Source organism: Doryrhamphus excisus, linkage group LG17, assembly GCF_037039965.1.
Source record: "Doryrhamphus excisus strain RoL-2023G ecotype Guam linkage group LG17, RoL_Dexc_Guam_v1.1, whole genome shotgun sequence".
Classification (NCBI taxonomy): Eukaryota; Metazoa; Chordata; class Actinopteri; order Syngnathiformes; family Syngnathidae; genus Doryrhamphus; species Doryrhamphus excisus.
In genome coordinates, this window is record NC_136373.1 from 17,604,784 (window position 1) to 17,624,891 (window position 20,108).

At 41.8% G+C, this 20,108-nt stretch overlaps 1 protein-coding gene across 2 annotated transcripts in view; it reads left to right on the forward strand.

Moving 5' to 3' along the window:
- Nucleotides 1-275: 275 nt before the first annotated feature.
- The window catches only part of efna3b (ephrin-A3b), a 63,603-nt gene continuing 43,770 nt past the window's right edge, over nucleotides 276-20,108 (forward strand). For both annotated transcript variants that reach the window (XM_058084031.2, XM_058084032.2), the window contains exons 1-2: nucleotides 276-573; nucleotides 784-993. In XM_058084031.2, coding sequence (XP_057940014.1) covers nucleotides 884-993 — 110 coding nt within the window. In that variant the 5' untranslated portion in view covers nucleotides 276-573; nucleotides 784-883. The remainder of the gene's footprint in view (nucleotides 574-783; nucleotides 994-20,108) is intronic.

The window sequence follows — 20,108 nt, forward strand, 5'->3', positions numbered from 1 at the left end:
CACTGTGTGTGTAGTAGTAGTAGTAGTAGTAGTAGTAGTAGTAGTAGGGGGCGTGTCCAAGATGCAAATGCGCTCCAGATGTGGCTGCCGCCTGGCAGGCAGTCCTATCTGGCAGATGATAGGCGGAGTGCTTGACGAAAACTTGGAAGTGGCAGCGATACCCGATGTGCCGCGCCACCACGTTGGAGGACTGCGCCTGTGACGTCAGAAGGAGTGGGCGGGGCCAGGAAAGTGAACGAGCGCTGCCTGCCAAAAGGAGGGAGACGGAGGAGAGGAGCTGGAGGCAGGCAGGCAGGAAGGCAGGAAGGCAGGCGGCTCATCGGAGGGAGCGATGGTTCTTGTCGTGGGCTTGAGTCTTGGATGAAATATGAATATATGTTTTTTAAAAAGCCGCTTCAAGTAAATACAAGTTGGACTTGCTTTATTTTTTGTCACCGGTGCCTATTTTGCACATCGGCAACTCTGTAGCCTTTTACTGGAACGTCGCATGCACGGTGGAAGAACACCGACCTCCCTCGTTGACCGTCCCCGCTACCCGCACTCTTCTGACGGACTCATCGGCAGCTTCACCCGGTGAGAAAGAACCAGGACCATCTTTTTTTTTTTTTTTTTTTTTTTTAATAATCGTCCAACCATAGGCATTAAAAAGTGGACTATTTATGAGTGTGCTAATTTACATCAATAATTTTTAATCTTTTGAGTTTTACACCACTTATCGATAACCTAGCAAGCTGCAGTCTTTCCATTGAGTCCATCAAATTCGCCCTCTTTCTTGTCTGACAGGCGTTAGCTGGGATGTGTGAGTGGCGCTCTTTGGTGGGCTGAAGGCACCGAGAGAGCGGCCCCGAGACACCGAATCGAGGGGTGGGGGGGAGCCGAGAGCATGGCTCTGGTACCGCTGTCTCTCTGGGTGCTAACTACTCTCACCTGGGCCAACCTGCTCCAGGTGTCCGCCAACCGGCACTCCATATACTGGAACAGCTCCAACATCCAGTAAGACATTTCTTTCTTTCTTTTCTTTCCGCGTGGAAGGGGAGTGTTATTCATCGCTGTGCTCGTTCGCTGCCAGTTCATTCTGCTTTTATTACGTCCCGTTGGGACTCTTTGGATTTATGGTCATTCATCCGCTGCGTCCGCTGCAGATATTTCTATTTCTTTTTTTGCTGTGCAGATTTAGTTTAGTTGCGTTTTTTTGGAATACGTTCACATTGTGGGATCTCAGCGTGGGCCCAAAATGGTACAACCTCAAAGGTTGAACGCAATTTGTTTTGATTAGGAACAAAAATGGCCGTACTTAAAAAAAAAATATATATATATATATTTTGCTGTCCAAAGCATGATGATGATGATAATGTTAATAAATATTATTATAATAGTTGTAAGGCATTTTAACTACATTAACTGTCTTTTAGGATATTTAAAAGTGCAAAACTCCCAAACATTATTCGCTATTATTATTATTAGTAGTATAATAATACCAAAAATTAATACTAATACAAGTATAAAAAGAAGTTAACCACTATAAAGTTAAAACATAAACAGTACGCCACCTTGGTGTAGATATTTTGTCTAATGACAAATTTCAAGTAACATTAGAACATCAAAGTGTAAAAAGAAGTTAAGCCGTGTTAACATAAAAATCCAGAAAACGGACCAATACGGTTATTTCCCGTTATTTTACCGCCTTGTGCGACTGATTTCACATTCTCAAGTGTAAAAAGAAGTGAACCAGTGCTAATCTAACGACAGAGTGGATTCACGCATCAAATTTAGTTAACAGGAAGTGACCAAACGTTTGGTCTAACATTCCTACCGCTGGTTTTACAGACCAAAGACCCGTTTAGAACATTCCTAACTCCATTCATTCATTTTCTATGTCTGGGTATGCTGGAGCCTATCCCAGCTGGGCGAGAGGCGGAGTCCAGCCTAGTCCGATGGCCAGCCAATCACAGGGCACATATAGACAAACAACCATTCACACTCACATTCATACCTATGGACAATTTGGAGTCGCTAATTAACCTAGCATGTTTTTGGAATGTGGGAGGAAACCCACACACGCCATTCTTAACTCACGCAAGTGTAAAAAGAAGTTAGGCAGTGTTAATAGTTTGATTGATTTGATATTTTATTCCTGCATCTGGTGTTTTAATGCCATTCCAATGCATGAGGAACTCCACGGGATACATGGTGGTTATCTACACGACCTCCAACAAGCATATTTTCATAGAAGGAACAGACTTTCCACGTCCTGTTCTGGCCCATTTCCTTGCTCTGCACAAGCATTTACTGGTCTCCATATTCTTTCCTTCAACATGAGCCACGCTTGGCCTTGCAGGAGCAGGAAGACGAGAGAAACGTCTCTGTGTCTTCTCTATCTGCTTCAATTAGGAGCACTTCTTCACGCTGACCTCATTGTGTTGGAGCCGTGTCACCGTTCAATCTCTCCTTTCGGCTCCGAGCTTCATTTCTTGTCTTCTTGTCTTCATAGATTTTGGTTGGTTTCACTTTATTTAATTCCAAACTCCACGTATAAAGTCAGGAAATCATAAATGATAACATCCACTATGTTAATACTAGTCAAAGATCCTCTATTTGACAGCTCTGCTCTTTTTAAGGACCTTCAGCAAAACATGTCCAAAACATTAACTAAAGATCCTTTATCAGACAGGAAAAGTGTTTTTTTAAGGACCTATTTGAAAATCACTCGCCAAAGATCCTTTATATGACAGGAGTGCTTTTTAAGGACCTACTGCGATTGGGGGGAAAAAAGAAATCCTAGTCAAACATTTTGAATGTGACGGAAGGACTCTGCTGTTTTTAATGCAAAAGCAAGAGCCAAAGATCCTCTCTGTGACAAGAGTGCTCTGCTTTTTTTTTTAAGAAGCTTAAAAACACGAAACAAAGATCCTCTACATTACAGGAGCAATCTGCTGTTTTTAAAGACCGATTGCAAAAACACTAGTCAAAGATCTTCTATAAGACAGGAGTGCTCTGTCACGTTTTAGATATAAAATAAAAACGCTAGTCAAAGATCCTCAATCAAGCAGGAGCAATCTGCTGTTTTTTTTTTTAGTTACTGCAAAAGCACTCAAAGATCCTTAATATGACAGAAGCGCTTGTTGTTTTCAACGACCTACTGCAAAAATGCTAGTCAAAGATCCTTAATGTGACAGAAGCGCTCCGCTGTATTTAAAGGCCGACTGCAAAAACACGAGTCAAAGATCTTCTATAAGACAGGAGTGCTCTGTCACTTTTTAAGGACCTGCTCTTGTGCAAAAAATAAAATGTTAGCCAAAGATCCTCAATCAAACAGGAATAATCTGTTGTTTTTAAAAACCTACCACAAAAACACGAGTCAAAGATCCTTAATATGACAGAAGCGCTTGTTGTTTTTAAAGACCGATCAATGAATAATGGATTTGACCTGAAACCCAAAGGTCGCCAAAACAGTTGAGGTGAAACCATGAACCGTTCATTTCTAGGTCACATACTGCTGGTGGTAAACTATATCAGTAGTCACAGCTGCCCTGGGCTACACTGACTGAAACCTATTGCCTCTTTCAAGGTATAAACCTTGAAAGCCCCTGACTCAAATCCCACCTTGGAGATGGCCAACCACATGAAACATTATTATATTATATATTATTATTATTATTATTATATATCATACTTTATAAGCAGACAAGGAATCCAGTCTGGTTTCCTGTCCAGAGACATCCACACATGATGTTCTACCTTTGTTTTCCCGTCCTCTGTGCTTTTATTGCGCCCTAAAGATAAAAGAGACGAAGTGCCACTCCTGCGTTTTTACAAGCGCGCTTATTAAAGATGTAAACAATATGAGGAGTTACTTGGAGGGGAATCAACTAAGTGTTTAGCAGACAGTCTTATGAGTCAGCGGGTTTGACTTTTTTTTTACGACAGGAACTTTAGATATGCCCGACACGCGTGGCCCCTCGCCCCCCCTTGAACATGAACGGCCCCCGAAATAGTGGGTATGAAAGTATCGGTATGGATGTACAGATTGTGTTGAAAGTTAAGCTTGTGTGAGTGAGAAGGAAGCATCTTCCGTGTTACGCAACTCTGGTTGTGCTAGGTGAGTGTGTGAACGTGTGACGCCGGCGTATTAGTTATGGAAAAAGGAGTTTCCTTTGATGTATTTCACCTTTCTTTGCAAGAATCACTGGACCTTTAGTGGAGGGATGGATGCTGGATGCTGGATGCTGGATGATGGATGATGGATGGAAGGAGCAAAGACCAAAAGACGGCTTTTATACGGCTTATTAAACCTTACATGTGATGAAGTGTCTTTGTTGCCGCGTGGATCAGTCGCATATGCGGACAAAAGGCGATGAGAGAGTAGCTTAATCTGTAACCTGACCCCCCTCCCCCCTACCCCCCCCCCCCCACCCCACCCCAGTGACACAGCCGTCTTCCGACTGGGCTTGATTAAGGAACGCTACATCTCAGTGGACATGCCTCATCCTGATCTTCTTCCTACTTCCTCCTTCCTGTGTGTGTCCGTATTGTTGTAAAGGAAAAAAAGAAAAAATAAATTTAAATAGAAAATTGAAAGAAATTGTCGTCACTCATCTGCAATAAAATATTTAAAAAATACAATTACAATTATCCAGAAATTATTTCATATTTTTTTAATATTTGAAATTATGAATTACATATTTACCTGTATTTAGTCATTTGACGCACTGGTGTTCATATTGTTGTGAAAGAAAAAAAATTATTTCAATAGAAAATACAAAAAAATTGTCATCACTCATCTGCAATTAAAATTTAAAAAAATATAATTACAATTATCCAGAAATTATTTTGTATTTTTTAAATATTTCAAATTATGAATGACCTATTTACCTGTAGTCATTTGACGCACTGGTGTCCATATCGTTGTGAAAAAAAAAAATATTTCAATAGAAAATTGAAAAAAATTGTCGTCACTCATCTGCAATAAAAAAATGTAAAAATATAATTATAGTTGTCCAGAAATTATTTTTTATTTTTTAATATTTTAAATTATGAATTTCTGTCTTTAGTCATTTTTAAAAATATATTTATTATTAGTCCATCTGATTTTAAAAATGTAAAAATATACTCACCTTTAGTTTACTGTTGAATAAATTATTAAAAAAAATATTAAATTAAAAAATTTCAATTAAAAATAATTATTTTGGTATTTACAAAAACTGGTAGAATTTCTGCCAACTTATTTTAAAACATAAATGAACATATATATATTTATATATCGTATAAAACATATATGAAAAGTAATGTTTCATTGTCGAGGAATGAATGCATTGGCCTCTATGCTCCATACGGTTAAATACCTATGATTGGTTTAAGTGTCTGTTATGAAATATATAGCTTTCATTTCTCCGTATGCGCCCCCCCCCAGGGGGGCCAAGTTTGGACATCCCTGACGTAGAAGAACCAGGGTCTTTCAAAAGGTAGCTAAACCATAGGATAGCCTCCCTAATCTACGACCCCTTTTCCACTGCGTAGCTCCCATTTCCTGTATTTGCTGTAATGCCGCACTCGACGCCACCACACCCACTTGTTGTCAAGCGTGCTTGTGTCTCGCCGCCGGCAGTGCCGACTCTCCGGAGTTTCAGTGCCGAGGTTTTCCGAGGCCAATAATAAGCTGCGGTGTAGCTGTCAGCGGGACTGGTAAACACACCGGATAAGCTGCGGTCTCTTCGTGTACACGTTCGAAACCCGCCAACCTCGCCGGGGCGGGCTGTTACTGAGGATTAGCGCTATCTGGTGGACGCGATGCTCCCATTTACGTCCACAAATATGGATCATTTGCTAGCGTCGTGCAAAGCCTGTGTGCTATCGGTCTCATGGCATCATTGCTGTCCCCAGGAGCATTATGTGTGTGTATATATGTGTGTGTGTGTGTTGGCAGTGTAGCTAGCATGTGTGTGTGCACGTTGCTTCCTGTTACAGATGTTGCTGCTCACCGGTGGGTGACCGAAACAAAAACAAATCCATCAGTCCATTAAATCGCACATTATCTTCCACCACCTGGCAATTAGCCACCACTGTGTGTGTGTGTGTGTGTGTGTGTGTGTGTGTGTGTGTGTGTAGCTAATCTAATGAAACAGCTTACTGATTTGCATACAGGCTAACTGGTGATATCTCTTCATTTAGCTTTGTTACAGATTCAGGAAGGAATGCATGAGTCCGTTTAAGGCAACGTACCGCCAACACACAAAGTCGTACGGTCCAACGGTTCAACTCTTCAAACGGGGTCGACATTTGTCACAGCATGTGTTGTCACAGTGCGGCCTGTGTTGCTATTTTATTTGGACAAATATACTGGCCTTAAACCACAAAATTTGATGGACTTGAAATTTCTCACACGGCTTAATGCTTCATACTGAAGGTCCACTGTCTTTTGGGACACATATGTGTGTGTAATTTGGCCACCATTGCGTAGTTATAATCAAAAGTATGTGACTTTGTGGTCTTCTTTAGTGTAATTATGATATTTATTGTATGCATTATGCTTCTACATTCCATAAAATGCAACCATGAAGATGATGGTTCAATTTGATACTTCAAAATAAGTGTCACAGTACAATATTTTTTTCTTCACAAAAAATACATTTCCATGCCCTGTTAACTTGCATTTTATCGAAACGTCCGGTTTGCTGTTAAACATCGCAATTATCGACATGACACTACAGCCGAATTCAAGTCAACACATCCAAATCCTAAGCCATAAGAAGATTTTTTTCAATTTTTATAAAATAATAGCAACAACAAGAAGCAAGTGTAGAAAAACCAATTTTTGTAATGGAGTTCTGTTGGCACACAACACAATTGACTTTCTCTTAAAGGGACAGTTTGGATTTTTTTTTTTTTATGACATCCCCGTTAGCATTGCAGTGCATCAACGGCGACTTATCCTCTACTTTGTCCCGTGATGTGAGTTAGTTGGTTATTTTGGGTGGATACTGGGGGGGGGGCACCAGTTTGGCTTCTCAAAACAATATGCGTTCAAAAGTGTAATCACAAAAATACCTCCTTGAAAAAAATTTGACCTCACAATCGCTTTGCGTTACTTGTATCTCCTGTCGTATCGCTGCTAGCTGTCGCCCGTCCATTGCGTTCTACTAGCTTAAATCCGGACAGCAACATTTCCATTTAGTAACACGCCAACAAAGGCGACTATTACTCAGCCGCTATCTCGTGGCGTTTTTTTTTTTTTTTTTTTCCGGGCGCATTAGTACGTACAAATCATCCATCATGGACTTTACTGCACTGTTGCTAGATGTCAGATCGGTACGCCAGCCCCCACACAGATTCCGCCATCATCATCGCAGTTATATAGACCCAACCATGTCGGCGGTCATTAGTCACAAATAATAAGGCCTCGTAGCGTGCGGCGTCGCCGAGGCGTTTGGTTTTTGGGAGCAAAGTGTCGGCACGGAAGTGTTGTACTTGCAGACACTTGCACCGAGGCGGCGTTAATTAGAGACAATAGGGAACACCTCCGTGATGGATGTTGGCGGTTTGGGTAATAAGACGCCGTGGTCTTCTCACTCGCTCTTTTCCCCCGTAGCTTGTACAAATTTGGATGCTCGTTGAGCAAAAGGGGACACGGGAAAAAAACAGATGTTTTCATCCGAAGTGCAGGAATTCCGAATTTCTCCATAACTTAACGAGAAGCTGGTCTGGTTGTCTTTTTGGATGTTTTGTTGTGCATATTTGCTACTTTAAGCCGAAGTGATTGACGGCTGATCAGTCCCGCCTTTTGCCACAAGTCAGCTGGGATCCAGTCCCCCCCCCGTGACCCCCAACAGGATTAGCGGTTTAGAAAATGAAAGGATTGAAGGCTATGTCTGCACCCAAACCACATTTTCCCACACCCTGCAGTAAAATAAAACCCACACACATAAATATATATTTATATATATATATATGCCAACACAACAGGTGGCGCTGTCTGCATGCGCTTTAAAATGCTGCTTGTGCTACTTGTTTACAATGGCATTAGAGCCCTCTAAGCATGAGTTAACACCCCTATAGTAACATTTACACTGCTATTACCCAGTATAGTCGAGACTGGCATGCGGTATGTTATCATTGGGAGTCATAATATAATGTACATATTACTATAGGGGTGCTAACTCATGTCTAGAGGGCTCTAATGCTAGGAGTCCACTGGGCCGGTGCCAGTTTGCACCAGTGGTAGTGGTTCGCTTTGGCGCCGAATAAGGGCAACATGCCGAGCGAACATTAATTCAAACTCCTGGCATTAGAGCCCTCTAGGCATGAGTTAACACCCCTATAGTAACATTTACACTCCTATTACCCAGTATAGTCGAGACTGGCATTCAGTATGTTAGCATTGGGAGTCATAATATAATGTAATAATTACTGACACCTAATGGCCAATATAGAATACTACATATCAAAAACACGCCGTGTATGACTCCTATGAGCTAATAGAGTAGATACGTATCATAACATAACTTTACCGGGTAATAGGAGTGTAAATATTACTATAGGGGTGCTAACTCATGTCTAGAGGGCTCTAATGCTAGGAGTCCACTGGGTTGGTGCCAGTTCGCGCCAGTGGTAGTGGTTCACTATTACTGTGTTGTCCACCATATATGCAATCCCTCATTTATCACTGTTAAGTACGAAGTAGAATTCCTTATTTATAAAATGAATATTTTTGAAAACCTTTTCGCGACTTCCTAAATAGGGTTTTCAGTATGATTAGAGCCCTGTTGACATGAAATAACAACCCTATAGTCACCTGTGCACAACTCTTACTACCCAAAATTAGACATAATAAGAGAGATAAGACAGAAATGTGTAGGGAAGCTGAGTGGGGGTTGGACAGGAAGTAACATCAGGAGTTCAGAGTGCAATAAAAGTTGTTGTTGTGGCGATCAAGTCTTTTATTAGAGGCTGCCAGCAGTCATGCTAACTAGATCCGTCCACGCAAACGCATCTCAGCAATAAAGTTACGGCCGAAGGAAAAAAAGTCATCTTTGCTTACTTTGATATAAAAAGTGCACAGCTAGAAGCAAATAAAATCCACACATTTTCCCTGACAGCCAAATGAACGACTGACCGCCTCCCTCCCGTCTGTTATCCGCCGCGATTTAGCCGAAACTGGAATTTATCTTTCCCACCCATGTGTTAAATTTGAACAAATTGTCCACAGAGAACAAATCCCACAGCAAAGGGGCTGGAGGCAACGCACACACACACACACACACGCACACACGCTTGTTGTGAGTGGATATGCTAAGCTCCAGCGGCGTAATCAGGTGCTAATAATAAGACTGTGATGTTTACAAGCTGTTTCACAGTACTTTTTTGTGTATATTTATTAAGTGGACGTGTGCATGTTTTGCACACGCCGCCAAGCATATGCACACACCAGATGTGCACATGACGTGGTCGCGGCGTGCCGGCTAATGACGGCAGCTTCGCTCGACTCGGGGAAACCATATGCCGAGTCCGGTCACAACAGAGCTAGCATGAATAAAGTGACGTGACAATTAGGCGAGAGCTGCAACTTGATGACACTTTGTAATGACCCGCATCGTCCACATCACGAGTACTTTTGGAGTTAGCATAGAAAACCAGCTTAAAATGATGATGATTATTAGAGCCCTCCAGGCCTAAGCTAACACCCCTATAGTCACCCTTACACGCCTATTAACCAATATAGAAGACATAAAAGTCTATACTCGCATACAGTATCAGTTAGCATTGGGAGTCATAACATCTTCAATGTAATATTACTGACACCTAATGGCCAATGTAGAATACTACATATCAAAAACACGCCGTGTATGACTCCTATGAGCTAATAGAGTAGATACGTATCATAACATAACTTTACTGGGTAATAGGAGTGTAAATATTACTATAGGGGTGCTAATTCATGTCTAGAGGGCTCTAATGCTAGGAGTCTACTGCGCCGGCGCCAGTTGGTGCCAGATCGCGCCAGTGGCAGTGGTTCGCTTTGGCGCCGAATAACAGCAACCTGGCAACATGCCGAGCGAATATTAATTCGGACTCCTGGCATTAGAGCTCTCTAAACATGAGTTAACACCCCTATAGTAAAATTTACACTCCTATTACCCAGTATAGTCTAGACTGGCATACAGTATGTTAGCATTGGGAGTCGTAATATAATGTAATAATTACTGACACCTAATGGCCAATATAGAATACTACATATCAAAAACACGCCGTGTATGACTCCTATGAGCCAATAGAGTAGATACGTATCATAACATAACTTTACTGGGTAATAGGAGTGTAAATATTACTATAGGGGTGTTAACTCATGTCTAGAGGGCTCTAATGCTAGGAGTCCACTGGGCCGGTGCCAGTTCGCGCCAGTGGTAGTGGTTCGCTTTGGAGCCGAATAACAGCAACATGCCGAGCGAACATGAATTCGGACTCCTGGCATTAGAGCCCTCTAGGCATGAGTTAACACCCCTATAGTAACATTTACACTCCTGTTAGTATAGTCTAGACTGGCATACAGTATGTTAGCATTATAATGTAATGATTACTGACACCTATTGGCCAATGTAGAATACTACATATCACAACATGACTCCTATGAGCTGATATAGTAGACATAATAAAAGAAAATAAGACATATAAGGTGTAAGCAGTACTCCCGGTGGTGACTGTTGTCTTATCGTTGTACCGTTACTGACACCTAGTGACCAGTTTAGAATATTACTTATCAATTTGAGATCAGTCATTTCTGGTTCTATGGTTATCATCACACTTCTTTAAATAAACAAAATGTACGTAACCGGCGTCCATATCCTTATTATTTTGATGATCACCCACACTTATGCTAGTTTTCCATAAAAGGTGAATATTTTTATGCGCCTAGCGCTCCAAAACGATATCGGGGAGCCACGAACGAGGAAATGAAAGTCCTCCAGTCGCTAGCGCGCTGATTCCACCCTGAGAGAAAGCCCATGTCTTTAACCGAGGTTTTATCCATTTAAGCTGTCACAAAGAGACCCGGCCTGAAAGCTTTTAACCGCCCCCCCCCCCAGTAATGACGCACATCACAGTCCAGTTAATGTGTCCGCGTGTTAGAGCGCTGTGCCGTGCGCCTTTTTTTTTTGGGCCGGGTAATTATGCGAGGGAAAGGGGGGGGGGGTACGGCTAAGTGAATTATGACCTTGTTTGGGTAGACCAGTGTGAACTGCCGCCACACCAGTGCCCCCGTGGCTAACCACCAGTCTGTTATGTTGAGTGGAATTACACCAAGACGCGACGACTCCAGCTGGACTTGGACTCAACATTTTTCATCATATTTCCGTGGGCCTCGGCCTCATCATGGCGTCTCCGCTTGCATCTTCTCTGGCTGTCCGCTTGGGTTAGTGTTGAGTTCACTGACGTCCCACAAACACACACACACACTTCCTCTTTCCCTCCCTTTACGACTCGACTTCTCTGCATCGTTTCCCTCCTCCTGCATCCTCGCACGACTCTCCCGTCTCTCGTTCCGCCAGAATAGATGCATTCAGCGTTTGTTGGACTTTCTGGTCTTCTTGCTTGTTTATGAGGGATCATGCTTCATGGTCTCCATCAATTCCTCTCGTTGGAAATTCTTGGGGTCAAACGTTTTGATGCAAACAGTGGAACCCGACATCATACATGGTCCACCGCTTAGGTCAGGGGGGTCCAAACTGGTCCCGGCCAGGATAGGATACGGGGGCCATCTTGTTATTCGACATTTTATAAGCCAACCCATGTTAATATGCTAACATGCTAACAAGCTATCTTGCATATACTGTACGTACTTGTGTCGACAAAATTAGAAAACTTCTGTTTTTGCTCATATTTGCTCATGTTTCAGTCATCTAGGATAAAGTATTTCATGAAGTACAGTTATTCTTCGTTTATGACGGTGAATTGGTAGTAAAACAACTATTTTTGTAGCTAAAGCATAGAAAAACAGTTTAAAATTTACATAATTAGAGCCCTCTAGACATGAACTAGCACCCCTATAGTCACCTTTACAATCCTATTACTCGATATAGAAGACATCAAAGACTGTAAATAAGACATAAACGATACTCGCATACAGTATGTTAGTACTGGGAGTCATAGTATCTTCAATGTAATATTACTAGTGACTAGTGTGAGTACTACATATCAAAAACATGCCTTAACACGCCTATCATCATCTTTACCTTGACTCTATAAGCCAATATAGGGCATGTCTGTGTCCGGAGTCACATTCCAAAAACATTAGCATTAGCATTAGCATTGGTGACTCCAACTTGGTGTGAATGTTTTGGATGTTTTATTGCTGACGCCTGACTCGACTTCCAAGAATCATCAATGAAACGTTCCGGCCGGAGTGAAGAGCACGTAGCTTAGCATAGCACGCGCCGAGCTAGCAGTTGTATGGATTGTAATAATACATGTCGCCAAAGTTGACGTGTGAATTCATGACCTCCGAGTGTGGCCCGGAATAGCATTAGCGGCGTGGAGCGCTTGATGTGCGGCGTTGCCCTGCATGCTAATCACATGGCTGCGGACGTATATCATATAAATATAAATCAAGTCCCCCCCCCCCGCGCCCTCCCCCGTTTGTACGCATATGTGTGGGCTATCATTTCATTCCTCCGTAAATGTCAGCGGCTGCGAATGTGGCAATGGAGGTGATGCGGAAGGAGAAGGCCCAAGTGCAAAACGCCCCCACGCTGAATCCCGTGCGAGTCGTCGGCGTAGCGAGACGACACGTGAATGAGAATTGACCATCTTGCTTTTCCTGTCTTTGTAATTAAAGTCCAATCATGGCTGGAGGCGGGAGGTGAGCTCTGTCTTATGCCTGATGGGGGAAGTGGAGAAGGTGCTTGGGAGGTGTGTGTGTCGAGGAGGGGAGGGGGGGGGGTCCAAGTGAATGCACCCCGGTTCAAAAGAATAGCGTGTCACTTCCCGGGAGAAAGGGAAATAAAGATGGGAGACGTTGTGAATTAGAATGTGTTGTGTGGAAGAAGCCCAGTTTTTGCAGACTGGAAACGCTCCTCCATCCTCCATGTGTGCGTGAATACCCCACAGCCGTAAACATATCCACCCACGTACTTTACCCACATGTATTCCACCCATAAATATGCATAGCGGCCTCCTCCTCTACCTCCACACACACCCACACACCCACAGGGACAAATGCTGTCATTACCTCCCACTAGAGACCGTATTGTTATTTCCCCCACTGCACCGAGCTTACAATCTAGAACAAAGACACAACACACAAAAATACAACCCGACCTCAAAAACCTCCATTTCCACGGAAAATACTCCATATCACAAAATCTGGAACTACTACGGCATTGCTACTATTAAGACGTTCCCTACCGAAGAGTATTTAGTCACTCCAAGATGGAGCCGTGGAAACAGAAGTGCGTTTTATAAGAGCTCAGCATCCACTATTAAAGCACTCCACAGCAAACAGGAAGTTGAAGCAACAAAGGGAATTGTAATGCATGGTGCTACATCTGAAAATAAGTTATTTTATATAAAACTACAATTTTTTGTGTCGTTTAGATTCATTCATTCATTTTCTACCGATGCTGGAGCCTATCCCAGCTATCTTTGGGCGAGACCGGTGGCCAGCCAATCACAGGGCACATATAGACAAACAACCATTCACACTCACATTCATACCTATGATAGATTTGGAGTCGTCAATTAAGCTAGCATGTTTTTGGAATGCTACTATTTAGTGCAGCTGCCAGGTGAGGAGTTTTTCTGTCCTTGTTAGACCCAGTTTGTGCTGCTCTATGAAGGGAGTAGTTAACAGCATGGTAAGAGATTTGAGTTTGTTTAGATTTAGATGGCTTTTCAAATCATCTATTAGCCTTATATGCTAATGCTATGGACTTGGATTAGCAGCCATACCAGGAGATTGATGCAGATGACTGACAGTTGTTGATAGTAGCAAAAATGTCTTTGAAAATCATCTGATTCATTTTAATTGTTTGTGAAATGCATGAAAATTTTTGGAAAACTAAAGAATTTGCAAGTGATCCCAAACTTTTGAGCTTTGTTTTGAGCTTTGCGCTTGATTAGCATCGGAAAGGAAAACAAATCTTTTTTTGACCGCATGGTCTTTTATGAAGTATGTCACAAAACAGAAAATCAACCAGTGGTTTGCCATTTTAGATATACTGCTTCTTGTGCGGCTACTTGGAAAAAAAAAAAGGTAGGTTGCCTACAGCCACAGCAACAGTGTTTTGCGTGTTGACCCCGGCGGTTATTTGCATTTTATGGTAATGGTAATAATAATCCTACCCCTCCATCTGGTACTTTTACAATCAGTAACTGTTACATTTGTTCACTTCCTGCTTTCCATAATACAGTTTAAGGTATTTTTTAAAAAATAATTAAATAGTTGTGCATTTACTGTAATAACGTGTCATCAAACTGTATGACCTCAACACGGTTAGCTTCTTTTTCCACTTAAAATGCGACCTGAACCGTGTGACCTGTGGAATTGAGAGAAATGATGAAAACTGGAGCAAATGTGAACGAGTCGGACTTCCACTTTACAGGAGGACTCAAACATCAAACAGGCTCGTATTTTTCGGCAACACAATTGAATAAAAAGGCAGAATGACGCCACCGCCGGCCAATTCGCCCACTCCACGCGCGTTAAAACGTTCTTTTTTGTGTGTGTGTGTACTTGCATCACATGTTGGAATTTTCCACAGTTATCAGCTGAGATAATCAAAGGCTCCGTGACAGGCGAGTAGGCGACCGGCACGTTGGCTTCAGCGTCAGACACATCTATCGGCCGCTGTTGTTCCTGGAGGGGGCGAAAATAGAAGAAGAGAACAAGAAGGACAAAAAAGCTCACTGACGGAGGGCAAAGTGGAAGGAGGGGAGACGAGGGATAGAATAGCGAGAGGCGGTGCCCCGCGGAACAGTACTGCCAAAGCCGAGGTCAATTGTGATGAAAATGGCCGTTCACATGACCACAATGGCGTGTGAGTGACAGGACTAAAGCGGCACGGACCGGGCTTATCCCGATCACTCAGGGCCTCGGCTGTGTTGATGGCGGTGGGGAAGGGTGGCGCAAAAAAAAAAAAAAAAAAAAAAAAAAAATCACAATACCCTGGAGATGTGTCCTTTTTGGACAGGCTGGATCACAGAGCGCCCACAGTCCCCGAAAGCGTTGGCCCCCGGAACGTCCCTGGTATTACCATATCAATGCCAGGCTGCCTGGTTCCAGCCGGGGAGCAGTGTGGCGTGCGATAGCGCCTCCTGGTTTTTACGCCGCTATTCATCGGGGAGTCAATGCGAACTCGATGTCGAGTACGAATGGGATGAACTCTGCGCTTTTGTATCCAACCCAAACATTTGACACCAAATGCATCTCATCCATGCGTTCCACGTGGTGACCTGATTTAAGTTCTTCTTCTCAAAAAAAAAAAAAAAAAAGTCCAATTTTCCCTGAACTCGGCGAGCAGAGGTGCAGCACGGGCCTATTAATTTTTGGTGACAGCCGCTCCCCCGACGGAACTCCCTTATGGAGGCCCGCGGACCTGGAGTCATTAAAACAAAATGTTCAGGACAAAAATTTACCCTGCTGCCTTGGCGGAGTTCTGCTTTCCTGCGCGGCTGCTTGACTACATTTAACTTTTAACTTGACTTTACGCTTAAGGCCACGCGATTACACAATTCCGCACCACGTATTTAGCAATACGTTCATACACTTGGAGTGGCGCAACAACGTCGCTGTGATACGTTTTTGTGTCGACTTCTGGCAGCCAGGACTCAAACCTTCACCGACGCCATCCGTTGCTCCCAATTAACAGTCGGCGCCGGCAGATGATTTGCGTGAATACTTAACGAGCAACGCGCGTGATGGCGTGTAATGACTCCTGAGAAGCGTTAGTTGCTTAGTCGGGTTGCATTTGCAGGCATCGCAGCAGCTGTGAGTGGAGCAAAGGGACCCCCCCCCCCCCCCCACCATCGCTCCGCTCCGGGGGCCCCCCAGCATTAGCGAGGCAGAAATAACTTACTTGCACATCTCTGCTTGCTGACTACATCGTTATGCATGTGTGCGTCGTACGCAGACACCAGCGTGGTTTTCAGCATCCTTACCAAGAGTCAGTTTGCAGGGAGGAGGGGGAGGGGGGGGCGTACCGCATGCATTTCCTGGGACTTGGAGATGGCAAATATTCCTATGTCAGCACTTTCCACGGGAAGTCTGGGCGACAAATTATATTATTTATCAAAATATTTATTGTATTGTTATATAATTTGTTTCTATTTTTGACTACTTTTATCAAGATTTTTTCATTAAAAAAATATTTTTTAAGAAATGTTAATATTTCCTACTATTTTATTTAAATTTTAAAGACATTTCTTTTTATTTATATGTACTATATTGAATTAAAAAACATTGCTTTGTGATCACTTTAATCAAGTTATTTCATATTTTTTCCTTTATAAAATCTTTGAAATAATACATAAATAATTGAAATTACATTTATCAAAATATTTATTTATTCCGCTTTTAAATCTTTTTTTTAATAAAAAAATATTTTTAAAGAAATGTCACTATTTCCTACTATTTTATTTAAATTTTAAAGACATTTATTCTTATATGTACATTGAATAAAAAATAATAAATAAATATAAAATAATATTGCTTTGTGATCACTTTAATCAAGTTATTTCATTTTTTTCTAAAATCTTTACTCAAATTTTGTCACACAAAATATTTGAATTTTTAAAATAAATCTTTGAAAAATAATCTTTTTATTTGATTTAAAATATTTATTTTAAAACATTTAATGTATTATTATTTTGATCCTTTTTACTTGTTTTTTTTGTTTTAAAAATATTTGTTTTATTTAAAAAATGTTTTTGTGACCACTTTAATCAATAATTATAAATGATATTTTGGGGAAAAGAGGTTTTATATTTAAAAAACATTTAATTTCATATAATGTAGAATTTTATTATATTATCATATATTATATAATATTTATTGTATATTCTAATTTTTTTGTGATCACTTGAGTCAAATTATTTAATTTTTGTACCTTTCCAAAATCTTTACTCAAATTCTGTCATACTATTTTAATTTATGGGGAAAGAAAATATGTAAAAACCTGACTTTAATTTTAAACTTTTAACTTTATCTACGTTATATTGTGCCGAATAGAAATCCATCAGAATTTCATCAAATCTTACCCAAAATAACGCCACAAGAAGCCCACATTGACCCGACGTTCCAGCCGAAACTCCAACTGCTGCAAATGATTCCATATAAATAAATCCCTTTCATTCCTATGGAAGATCTCCACCTTTACAACTCTGTTTTTATTTATCAGCCTGCTTTGTTTTAATATCCAAAGCCGTAGGATGAGATTGAGTGAGCAGGATTGGAGGAAACTGGAGAAAATCAATGAGGCACAAAAAAAAAAAAAAAAGTGAAAAGAAGAAAAAGTCCAAAGTTTGCAGTGAAGATGGGCGGAGATATTGGCAGCGGACGTCATGCTTTGTCACTGGGAATCAGAGGCGGTGGTGGAGATGCTGTTTGATGTCCTGCTCTTGTTTTAATCTGTCAGTCAACACGCACACGCACACACACACACACACATATACACACACGCACACACACACACACACAGAGTGCTGCTCAGTTATCATGCATGGTCGGGTGCCAGACCGACTCAGCAGCAGATTTGTCATTTGTAATTAGAAAGAAAAGGCGGAGTTTTGTCGTTCTTCTCTCACCTTTCCATCCAATACTCGTGATGGCTCTCTGGGTATTGACAAACACGCACACACACACACACACACACACACACACACGTGCGCTGACACATGTTTGATGGTCCAAGTTTGATTCCATTAAGCCCAGTTAGTCAGCGAGGCGCTGGGATGAATGTTGATGGCCCCTCGGAGCCAAATGGCATCTGAAGCAGACACTCATAACTAATCACACACACACACACACACACACATACGTATAGTCCCGATCTGGTCTTGGGTGTCTATGTGGTCACGGTCTTTGCAGCTCTGAGTTGTGGTCACGGTTAAAGAGGCGACGCCAGCGTGGAGTCTGAAAACGGCGGGAGGGAGGAGGTTAAGATAATAGCCGTAAGGGGTTAACTGTGTGGGGTGGGGGTGAAGGTCTGGAATGGGGGGGCGCGTCCCCGTCCCCGTCCCCATCCTTACGCCATTGATGCATTCTAATGCTAAGCGTGGCTCGCAGGGCCCGCCGGACCACGGTCTGGGAGCGCATGGTCTTTGATGCTCCCAGAACCCTGGCAAAGCTTTCTTATGCATTTCTTCCTTTATGTGGATTTGCATTAAAACACAGTGCAGAATCTCCAAGTCCACTTCCCACTCAAATATAAGACGACTTGTCTTTTTCAGGCTGTATCCGAGAGAAAATACTGCTTACTGTACGTGACTTTGAGTGCTGTGTGTGTATATCTCCAGACACGGAATATAAGACGATCTTCACCGTCTTATATTTGGGTGCAAGCTTGGTTACATAGATGGGTTACTTTCTTACTTTACTTTGCAGCGTCATGGCAGATAATCAGAGAAGCCACAGTGCAGAATCTCCAAGTTGACTCCCACTCCATCTCTATAGAAGTCAAATATAAGACGACTTGTCCTTTTCAGGCTGTTTCCGAGGGAAAATACTCGTCACCCTGCTTACTGTCTGTAACTTTGAGTGCTGTGTGTGTATATCTCCAGATACGGAATATAAGACGATATATTCACTGGCTTATATTTGGGTGCAAGCTTGGTTACAGAGACGGGTTACTTTCTTACTTTACTTTGTCCTCACATACATGACATGTGTCAGAGCCCCCAGACCCTCTTGGGTCTTGATTTGGTGTCATTTATTGGTAGTTGCTAGTAAATGCTAGTCAAGGGTACAAATGTAAAACGCCAGTGTCAAGTCAAGGGCGTCTTGAGTTCTAAATCCATCCATAAAGCCATCATAATGTAAGAAATGGGGCTAATTTTTGAACAAAAATATGATTTTGTACCTTTTCTGAAGACAAGGGCAGCGGTGTTTTAGTTAGCATGTACCGAATATAAGACACCCCGTCATTGACCGTCTTATATTTGGGCGAAAGCTTAACAAGTGAGGCTAACTGTCAGTCTGCGCTACTAAAATGACAACATTTTTTGTCATACGATCAGCTTTTTAAAAATAAAAATGTTTGTCTTATATTATTATATATTATATAATTTATTTTAATTAATATTAAATATTATAATTTATTTTAATTAATGTTATATAATTAATATTATATATATTTTTATAAAAAATACTTTATTCCCATAATATTCTGACTTTAAACTCATAACATAACCTTCTTTGCAAATTAATTTTCTAAAAATAACAACTTTATTTGTTGTTTTGTTTGTCTCTCATAATATTATATATGACCTTAAAAAAATACCTTTTTTATTTAATATTTCAACTGTCTGCTACCAAAATAATGTTTTTCTTCATGATATTATGACTTTTTCCTCAATATTTTGACTTTATTCTTGTAAAATCCGTAAAATTCTATTTTTAGCACTTTGTACCCCGCCGCCCGAAAGTCCAGATGCCTGCGTGAAGAATGCTTGGCATGTGTGCCCCCCAGTTCCCTGGTCCAATGTTCCCATCTTTGTTTGTCATGTGTTCCGGTCCCCAAAGCGATTAAGGACGTGAAATTCCACACGCATTGTCAGGCAGCGGGGAGTCGCACATGCGTGTAGAAAACGCACACACACTCAATAACGCGGCAAGGCGGGAAGTCGGAGAGGCCGGTTAATGACTGCCGGGGCCTGAAAGGGAGCACCACTGTGGTGGTGTCACGGCGTCATGACAGATGCCGGCCGCCCAGCCCCGTTCGCAGGTTTATTGTTATGAAAAAAATCCAGCAAGATTGATGCCCTTCCTTTCTTTCCTTCGTTCTTACAAACCAAACGTACTGAGCGTTAATCGCTAGTCAGAACCTCCTAACGCTGACCCAAGTTTGGATTCAACACCACAATATTTATCTGAAATGAAAACCTCGCTAACTGGGGTTCATTCAGTT